Source organism: Camelus dromedarius, chromosome 1 (genome assembly GCF_036321535.1).
Source record: "Camelus dromedarius isolate mCamDro1 chromosome 1, mCamDro1.pat, whole genome shotgun sequence".
Lineage (NCBI taxonomy): Eukaryota > Metazoa > Chordata > Mammalia > Artiodactyla > Camelidae > Camelus > Camelus dromedarius.
The window spans coordinates 68,519,162-68,529,150 of NC_087436.1; the positions used below are offsets into that span (position 1 = coordinate 68,519,162).

General features: G+C 36.8%; 1 protein-coding gene across 10 annotated transcripts in view; it reads right to left on the reverse strand.

Moving 5' to 3' along the window:
- Positions 1-9,776, reverse strand: part of CENPC (centromere protein C) — a 62,727-nt gene extending 52,951 nt beyond the window's left edge. For 4 of the 10 annotated variants that reach the window (XR_010380645.1, XM_064484998.1, XM_064485001.1 and 1 more), the window contains exons 1-3: positions 4,536-5,534; positions 3,319-3,389; positions 2,539-2,633 (exon numbers count right to left, since the gene is read on the reverse strand). Coding sequence is in view for 9 of the 10 variants with exons in the window: in XM_064484998.1 (XP_064341068.1) it covers positions 2,539-2,633; positions 3,319-3,389; positions 4,536-4,630 (261 nt within the window). In the remaining variant the exon portion in view is untranslated. Of the gene's footprint in view, positions 1-2,538; positions 2,634-3,318; positions 3,390-4,535; positions 5,535-9,524 lie in introns of those variants that run through there. The other 6 variants (XM_064485016.1, XM_064484994.1, XM_064485018.1 and 3 more) reach the window with 4 other exon arrangements.
- Between the last annotated feature and the right edge of the window lie 213 nt (positions 9,777-9,989).

Here is a 9,989-nt window from a genome sequence, read left to right on the forward strand (position 1 = left end):
ATCCTGGATGAATCACCAAAGAATTATACTAAGTGAAAAAGACAAGTCCAAAAAGTTATATACTATATGACTCCATTTAAATAACATTCTTGAAATAACAAAATTGTAGAAATGGAGAACAGATTAGGGGTTTCAGGAGCTGAGTGGGTGAGGGTGAGAGAGAAGTAAGTACTGCTATAAAAGGATAAAAGGGATCCTGTAGTGGTGGAATTGTTCTATATCCTGTCTGCATCAGTGTCAGTACGCTACTTGTGATGTTGTACTATAGTTTTTGCAAGAAGGTACCTTTACAGGAAACTAGGTAAAGCCTACAGGGTCTTCCAGTCTACTATTTCTTATAGCTGCTTGTAAATCTACAATTATCTCAAAGCAAAAGGTTTTATTTAAAAAAAGTAGAAGTGCCCAATAATATCTTTCTATATAGTAGGTTCTCCTTTTCTACTTTTAAGCAGACTGGATTGAAATGATTAGGTCCTCACTCTCAAGGATTGAGCTGGATCTGACATAAAATTTTAGTAAGACCCAGGCCACTTGTAACCTGCCCTGTGTCCTTCAGAATGAGTTCTTCTGGGTGACTGAGAACCTGGTGAGCCTGTTTAGCCCTTAAAGATTGCAATGTATTCAGTTCAGTCCTTTGGAGGTTTTTGTTTAACATGTTTTTAGCCTCTGTCCCAGACTGCTTCAAAATGTGGCAAATGTCTATTTGTAGTGGGCTCCTTTCCTGCAACAGGATTTTGCCTTGTTAGCATACCAAGACTACATGTTTCACTCTACCTTTCCGGCCCAAGGTTCCTGACTACCTCAGAACTTACAAATGTTCTTTAAGGAAAAGTGACTATCCACCTGGGGTGCCTCCAGGATTTCAATTTGTCATGCCATCCCTGTACTAGTAACAAAAGCCCTACTTTCCCACAGTAGACTCCCTCTGCCTGGGCCAATCCAAAACCCTCAGCTTTTGCCCAAAATTAGTAAATACTCTCAGGGAAGAAAATGATTAACAACATCAACTCATCTTCTAAGGATTCTTCTCTCTTTGGAATTTTAGTTCAACTAGCCCTTATTGCTTCCACAACTCCCAATGTCTCTAAAAATATTATGTTTGCATTTCATTCTCTTTTTTAACTAGCAATTGCACCAAGGGTGTTGACCTACTGCAATCTTGCAATCTATTACATCCCACCTAAAAGTGGAACCTCTAGCATAACCTTGATACCTTGATACCAAAGCCCTACAAGAACATTTTGAGAAAAAAGACAATATTGTTCATGAACATAGATGCAAGCATCTTAAATATTAGCAAACCAAATCAAATAAGGTTATTACTTTATGACCAAGTCATGATTATCCCAGGAAATTTAGCTGATTTAACTTTCAAAAATCAATTTATCACATTAAAGGTCTCTCAATTCTGACAGGATGGATCTGTCTTCATTCCTTGTAACCAAAAGGCTATATATGTTTAATTATTTGTTTACACAAGTTTTTAATGAATGTTATTTCCAGCACTAGAGGCATACCTGGGAGATACTGTGAGTTCAGTTCCAGACCACCTCAATAAAATGAGTATTGCAATAAAGCAAGTCACATGAATTTTTTAATTTCCCAGTGCATACAAAAGTTATGTTTACACTATACTGTAGTATATTAATATTAATATACCATATTATCTAAAAAAGCAATAGCATTGTCTAAAAAAAGTACATACCTTAATTTTAAAATATTTATTGCTAAAAAATGCTGATCATCTAAGCCTTCTAAATATCAATTTTTTGCAACAGTAACATCAAAGATCGCTGATCACAAATCATCATTAACAAATATGATTATAATGACAACATCTGAAATATTGTGAGAATTACCAAAATATGACAAAGAGACACGAAGTGAGCAAATACTGTCAGAAAAATGGTACTGACAGACTTGCTTGACATAGGGTTGCCACTAACCTCCAATTTGTAAATAATGCACTATCTGTGAAGGGCAATAAAGCAAATAAAACAAGGTTTGTCTATATCCAATTCTTCTCTCCAATTAGTGTTGTTCTTTTGAATAACTGGTCTTCAATTATAAGCTTCAAAAACTCTATTCCAAAGTGCTATTTTACAGAGTTACGTCAACCTATCCTCTTAAGATATATATAATCAATAAAAGATTGAGTCCCCTGTATAGCAATAAATTGCCTTCCGTTTTCAGAAAACAACCAAACTTGACAACCTGGATTAGGAACTTTAATAGTTGCCCACTTTCCTAAAAACCTAATTTAAGCATTATTTTAGGAAGAGTGAAAAGTGATTGTATTACATTTGATAATTCTAACTCCCAGACCTCCAATTTCAAACACAGGAAATGTCAGGCCAAAATTTTCAAAAAATACCTCTACATTTTATATAAACTCAATGGGAATATAGGATTTCCTTTTAAGAATAAGAATAAGAATAAGAATAAGACAAACAACCAAAATGTATCTAACTATATATATTGTGTACTGCTTCATTCATTAAAATATTAAACCTATACCAGTTCTCTTTTTTCACTTACCTCTTTGCTTGGTGACTGAATACAAATGTCTTTTATTTTAGGTGTTGAATAAAGCACTGATTTTGTAGAATTTGTGCTAAAATCATTGGCAAGACCTAAAAAAAGTTAAAAATTTTTAAAAACAAAATATGTATAAAATCTTTCGGTTACAATTAAAAGAAGTCTGAAGAATTCTGTTGATTCTTTTAAATGCAATTAGTTTAACTGAAGTACAGGCATCAATTCGATAGTCAAAAGTCAAAATTCGATAGTTCCTAAAAGGCATCTGGAACTAAAAAAGACAAACAAGGTTCCTGGAAAAACATGTGCCAGTTCTTCTTTCAGAGCTTATAAAAAGATGCATCTGTTTTTCTCTGGTTGGCCTATTCTTTTATTCCAATACCTTCTAATGCTGACCCACACTTGGAAAAGTTTTTGCCATAATTCATCTTTTCTTTAGGAAATCACCAAACAGTATCTCAAGCTCTCCAGTGAGCCCAAGAATTCTGCACATTTATTTCCATTACATGAAATACTTTCTCCTGTGTATGATAATTAAATTTATGACTTCTAGACTATAGGAATCTAGTACGACTGAAGGGAATAATAAATTATTCTCATTTTTGCCAGTATTGTCTTCAGTGGACCAGAAGGTACAAGAACTGTACGTGTACTCAAAATTCCTAGGAAAATATTTTACATATATTTAAATACTATAGTTGCTGAATTTGATATTAATAGGAAAAATTTATATTTTCATCCAACCCAACCCTCAAAGTCCATGTAGAAATGAAACCTTACTTTTTTCTTCAAAACAGTCTAGTAAGGTTTTCAGTATATTCTGGCCTTGCTCCGTATTAATGTCAGGTGCCCTAAAAAAAGCAGGAAAGAAGGGAAAATGTCAACGTATCATTTCCAAAAGATATTTGCTACCTATTAACATCTACTTTGACAATCCCTTATCTGCTTACTATAAAATGTTAATTTACTTAATAGGAAAAATATCACCATTACTATCTGAGGACAAAACAAGTATTTGGGAGTCCAAGAGTTCCTAGAAAAGGATGTTTAGTAATACATCATTGTCTACATTAACAATAAAATTACTTGACTGAATAGCCATGACTAAAGCTGTTTTAGACCACTGCTATACCTAAACAAGAACATAAACTCTTTTGAGCAAATTCAAACAACCCTGAAATGCTTCTTTAATTCTCTATGGTCAGAAGTCCTAACAGCTCCAAGTAACACAGTTTTCCCCACAAGATTTCAAATGCACTTTTGATTCAGTATCTTTACTCTTAACAGGAGCTTATGAATCAGTATACATTTTTACTTAGAAGTTGTATTGACACAATTGTAGATTCAAGTACAATTGTAAGAAATAACATAGAAGAGATCCCTCTTTGACTTTATCCAGTTTCCTGCAAAGGTAACATTTTACAAAACTATAGTTTACTGTCACAATCAGGATACTGATATTGATAGAATCTACCAATTTTATTTAGATTTCTCCAGTTCTACATGTACTCATTTGTGTGTTTATGTTTGTGTGTGTATTTAGTTCTGTGTAGTTTATCACATTTGAAGGTTCAGATATGGCCACCACAGTTAAGATACTGAGCAGTTCCATCACCACAAAGATCCTTCTATTGCCCTTTTAGAACCACATCCACCTTTTCTTTTAGCTCCATGGAATAAACTACATCTTTCTATTATTACCATTCAATCGACTTTAGAGTGTTTCCCCATAGCTGTCATTTAGTCAGAACTGAAACTGCTTCTTCCTGGTCCACCATTTAACAGGTGAATTTCTTTTCTCACTTCCATTAAGTCACTGCACTGCTTGCATTAATAGTCTTCTGTTAATATAAAATAACTAAGATGACTACACAATCAGTGGGCATAGAAATTATTATTTTAGTTAGAGATAACAGTTTTTCCTTTCTTCATTTAAAAATTCTACTTTCTGAAGATGGCAATAAAAATCATCTTAAAAGCTTAAGTATATAAATCACCTGGAAGATCGGCAGAATCTTCTCCTATAGTCATTTTTAAGATGATCCTGAAAGAAAAGTAAATCATCAATCTGGTGAAAATTTAAGTTCTTCATTTATTCATTCAGCAAGTATTTAGTGATTGTGTATTATAATACTATAAAGAGGAATTCTTCTGGATCAAGTGAAAAAGAACTTGCCTCATATCTACTGTTTCCAAAACTTTGTTTACACTATTTCCTTACCCTGGGATTTATTACATTCTCTTCCACTTCCTCCCCCTCCTCCCATACCTTTTCCATTAAAATCATATTATCTGGGCTTCCAATAATTCAAGTTGGTTAACTAATAATATCTACTTACCACCTTTCCCTACAGGGAGATCCCTCTGAAGTAGTAAAATAATAAACTGACATAAAATGACAATGAGAAAGAGAATGGAAGAGAGGACTATCTGTGGACACACAAATTTAACTTCTGGAAGATGGAAAACAAATGAAAACGTGGTAACTGATGAAACAGAGTAAAAGCAGAAGCGGCCTAAAGTAAGCTCACAAGATACTGTCCTGGATGAGGAGTGAAGCTGTTATGCCAGGAGAAAGCCCTAACTATGCAGAACTAGGAAACTCGAGATCTGAAGGAGCTAAAGAGACAGGAAATAAAAACAGAGCAATTCAAAGAAAATTTATATTTTCTGAGAACAGTAGATGCCCTCCCCCCACTTTCCCTATCCCCATAAATGCAGAGCTCAAAAACAGTATTCCATTGTCGCAGTTTTAAACATTACCAGCATCTATGGATAACCAGACACTAAGTTTCTAAAATAAAAGAGGAAGATCAAGATATAAATTTTAAAAAATGAAAAAGAAAAAGGCCCAAGAGGAAACTAATAGCAAGGATGAGGAAGATAATTCCAAAAAAAAAAAAAAGAAAACACACACAAAAAAGAAAATGCTAATTAGCACCTTCAAGAGAGATTTGAGGTAATAATGGGCTCACAAATCAGAAATGGTATACTATAAGCACAAGACAGAGAGTGAGAAAAATTCTTAATAATTAAAAACATGATTACCTAAAATAATGCAGTAATTATGAAACAGCTAAGGATACTTCTAGAGAGAAAAAAAAAACAGAACAAAAGTCAAAGAGATGGAAAATGGGAGGAAAATAAAACAAAGATCTAAGAAATCAGAGAGTCCAACTTCTGACCAATAGTTATTCCAGACAGAACAAAAAGGCAAGAGATAAAAATCTAAAAGATATACAATCAAATTCCCCAAATCTGTAGGACATAAGTGGTCAGTATAATGAAAATTCAAGAAGATCCATACTTAGGAATATGAGTGAAATATTAGAAAAATTGAGTATAAAAAGATGCTAGAATGTTTCAAAAAAGAGAAAATAGGTAACGCCAGTAAAGAAGCAGTCCCCATCAATGGAAACAACAGGAAAAATAAAAAACACAGACATGCTGAAATTACAGATGGAGAGTAATACTGTGATACTCTGGGTCCTATAGTCTAATTGTAAAATCTACAAAGTTAAATTTTCTATTTGAAAATTGGACAGTAATAGATGAATAGTATGCTTTTAAAAGTAAGTATATTATTATCACAAAATGCTTAGTAAGCTTCACTTTTACTTGGCCCAATGGAATATAAATGACCCCATCTCATGTAGACATTCTCTTTACCCTACTCATGCTCTAACATCCTGAGCTGGTCCACCCTTCTGACTCAACTAAGGCTCCTACACACTCCTCTGGGTCACAGTAGCTTCCCATCCATAGGGACTGCTACCTTGCTTGGCCCCACCTAACGGTTTTTGGATTGAATTATCCTGGAAGCTGAAGACCTCTACTACATTTTAAGAAATTTCGAGAGCAGAGATTGTGTCTTAAGCTAGTTTACAGTCTTCCCAGAGCCTTGCCTAGTGCATTGTATATCACATAAACACCATTTTTTGTTATCTTTTTGACATGCCAAATACATAAGACCAAAAACTTTTGAGATAAAAATGTCTTTCTTTAAAGAAGGTGAGAGTGTTTCACATAGCCTCTATCTTCAGGAGGTATCTAAGGAGCAAAAGATTACGTCTATTTTATAGGTAGCAAACTAAGGAACAAAAACATCTAACAAGATTGCTTTTCATCACAAGTCATTTGATGGAAACTTAACTGAAGCACTAAGGTCTCTCATCAGTACTCAGCGTTCTGAAATACTTAAGTAAACCCCTGAGAATGTTGGTTAACTACCTTCCAAGGGCTAATTTAAGGTCTCCCTTCTATTTTCACACAATAAATTGAAAGAATCAAATTTGTACAATGAATGTTTCTGAATATTAAATAACCCCTGTAAAGTATTCTGTTCCTCTTTTAAATAGAAAAATTTTAAGGCTAAGATAGCTCATTCATTCAGCAAATACAAATCGAGCACCGCTAAATGTTATTTAGGCTTGCTAGAAAACAAGTGGAGAACAAGACAAACGAGGTCTCTTAATTCTAAATTAAAAGTTAGAATAGAGAAAATTTTAATTTTCAAAATACACATTCAAAAACTTCTACTTCAACTCATTTTTCATTCAATTTCAATTTTAGTTTCTTCCATTCACTGTGAGATTATGTTTCTCAAAGAAAGTAATACACAACACAGCAGAGCTTCTTAATCCCAGCACCACTGACATTTTGGGCTGGATAACTTTTGTTGTGAGGGCCTGCCCTGTGCATTTTAGAATGTTTAGCGGCATCCCTGGCCTCCACTCATTAGGTGCTCTTAGCACCCCCTCATCTATGCCCTCTCAAGACAACCAGAAATTTTTGCAGACATCTCCAAATGTCTCCTACAGGACAAAATCACACCAGGTTAGAAACCACCGAAGTCCAGGACTGAGTGAGGATAATCTCTCAACTCCTCTCTCCCCTCATCTTTTAAACGAATTATGACACAAAGTCAGATATTAGAACTAAAAGGCTCAAAGCAGTTCTAAGTTTATGATAGACATTTTAAAAGCAAACCTATGGTCAAAAGAATGAGAAGACAGCAGGATGGACCAGCAGCTGCTCTTCCAAGTTCCGTTTTGTCTATCTCTTTCTTCCTCAGTCTCAGAATCTAAGTGCAGTCCCCTAGGAAGCCCATTACACAGAGAAGGAAAGAGAACTTTGAAAGAGGGAGACAAGGGCAATGATTACAGAAGGCTGACGGGAGGCATGGAAAGCAGGAAAAGCAGTTTAGCGCGAGAACTACGACAAGCTTCAACCAGTCTAAGCTTCCCACATTCTGAAGGACATCATCCTAGAAGTAGGAGAAATTCGTTAACAGAAAGGCAGAGACCACAGTGAGAAAATAAACTGTTAATAATATCATTGATATTATGATTATTGATCACAGATTTTAAATGAATGTCAACACTGATACAAATAAAATACTGATCATGGTATTAAAGAAAGAGAGAAAGAATGAGAAGACAAGCCACAGAACACAGGCTGGGAGAAAACATTTACAAAAGGCAAATCTGATAAGGACTGTTATCCAAAATATACAGAGAACTCTTAAAACTCAATAATAAGAAAACAACCCAATTAAAAAATAAGACCTTAACAGACACCTCACCTAAGAAGATGTACAGATGGCAAATAAGCATTTGAAAAGATGTTCCACACATGTCAAAGGGAAATGCAAATTAAAATGAGATACCATTACACACCTATAAAAATGACCAAAATCTAGAAGAACAACTCCAAATGTGGAACAATGGAAATTCTCACTCATATTGCAATGCAAAATGGCACAGCCACTTTGGAAGACACTTTCATGGCTTATCACAAAAGTAAACATACTCTTACCATATGATCCATCATTTTTTTCCTCAATCAACAGTATCAAAGGGTGGTATAGAGAATACTTTTTACCATAAGCACGTACATTGTTTACATTATATATAATGGTTAACTGAAAAAAAAAATGCACAAGTTAATATCTGCAAGTTAAGTTTTACTTGGGGACCTTACTGAGAACTATAGGCCGTATCTAAGGTCTCTCAGATAACTGAGGAATGGTTCCAAAGAGGTAAGGGAGGAGTCAGGACATACAGGAGTTTTTTGGGGGACGGGGGTGGGGGGACAGATAGTCAAACATCAAAAGATTACTGCTGATTATAAAAAACGGACACCTCAAGTTCATTATTTTAGTGTTTCCCTAATATGGGAAGCTGCAAGAGTCTGGACTCATTGAAATTATTCCTCAAATAAGTATCTTATCTATCTAGGTCCATTATCCTGTTTTTCTCTGTTCTGACTTCCCCTCAGGCACATGACACCGAGGCGGGCAGCTGCAGTTGCGGGTGGTTTGAAGGTGGGCACTACGAAATGTTTACCGAAATGGCAGGCAATATTCTTAGTCCATAATACAGGCCTCTATGCATACAAGCACACATACATATCTCTATTACAAATGCGAGTTAATCGATACTGAATTTTCTTAAAAGGAATGATAAAGTAGAAAATACAAGTTAATCAGTTGTATAAAATACAGTAACTACAAACGAAGTCTGAAATACAGAATAGTGAGTACCAAGGGAGTCCAGAAACATGCAAACAAAAAATGAGTTCCCGCCCCCTTCAGCCATTCACAGCTGGCACTTTTAAGTTGCAGCTGCCTTTCAGAAAACTTTATCTGTCAATAGCAGATGTCCGCCTCTCCAGACCAACAAGTCTGAAGCAAAGGCACATTTTCAAGGCGTTTCAATACTTCTCTGGCCAGAAACTTCTATGGAGGACTGGGAAATAGAGTTAGGCAAAAAAGTAGAAACCACAAGAGAAAGATGCCGTCACACCCGGGACTACAAGACGCCTTGAGGAAACAATACAAGTAAATTAACTCTGGCAATCCGCACACGATCACTCCCACTTCAAATAATTGGCGCGGCTGTCCCAGTGAAACCCCCCACAAGCCACAACACCTGTTAACGCTTCATTCTTCCCCGCCTCAGCGCGGGCGCCGGGCCTGCACTTACCAGACCCCAGGCAGCCATGTTCGGGCCCGGCAGTGCCCGCGGAGGTGGTTGGGGCGGAAGTCCACACGGTCCGTAGCTCCAAGCAGCCCGGTAAGGACCCAGCCACTCGGGTAGCAGCCAAAGTGGGAGCCCAGCAGCGCCCTGAGGCGAGAGCGGGCGGGAGGTACCGGGAACTCGGGAGCTACGACGCGGCGAGCGCGCCGACCCGCGCACCGCGCCCTACGCAATTTAAAACCAGCTGCACATGCGCAAAGCGGGTCGTACGCCTCCAGACGGAGAAAGCCGTTACGGGCCCTCCCCCTCACTTGTACTCTCCCTCAGGACGGCCTTACGTAACTCCGCCCTTCATTCTTCCAGTAGCCCCGCCCATCATCTCGTAGTCCTACCCTCATCCTCCTGTCGCGCCTTCGTCACCTCCTCCTCTTCCCCCTTCCCCTTTTCCACTCGGACTCTGCCCTTCATGTG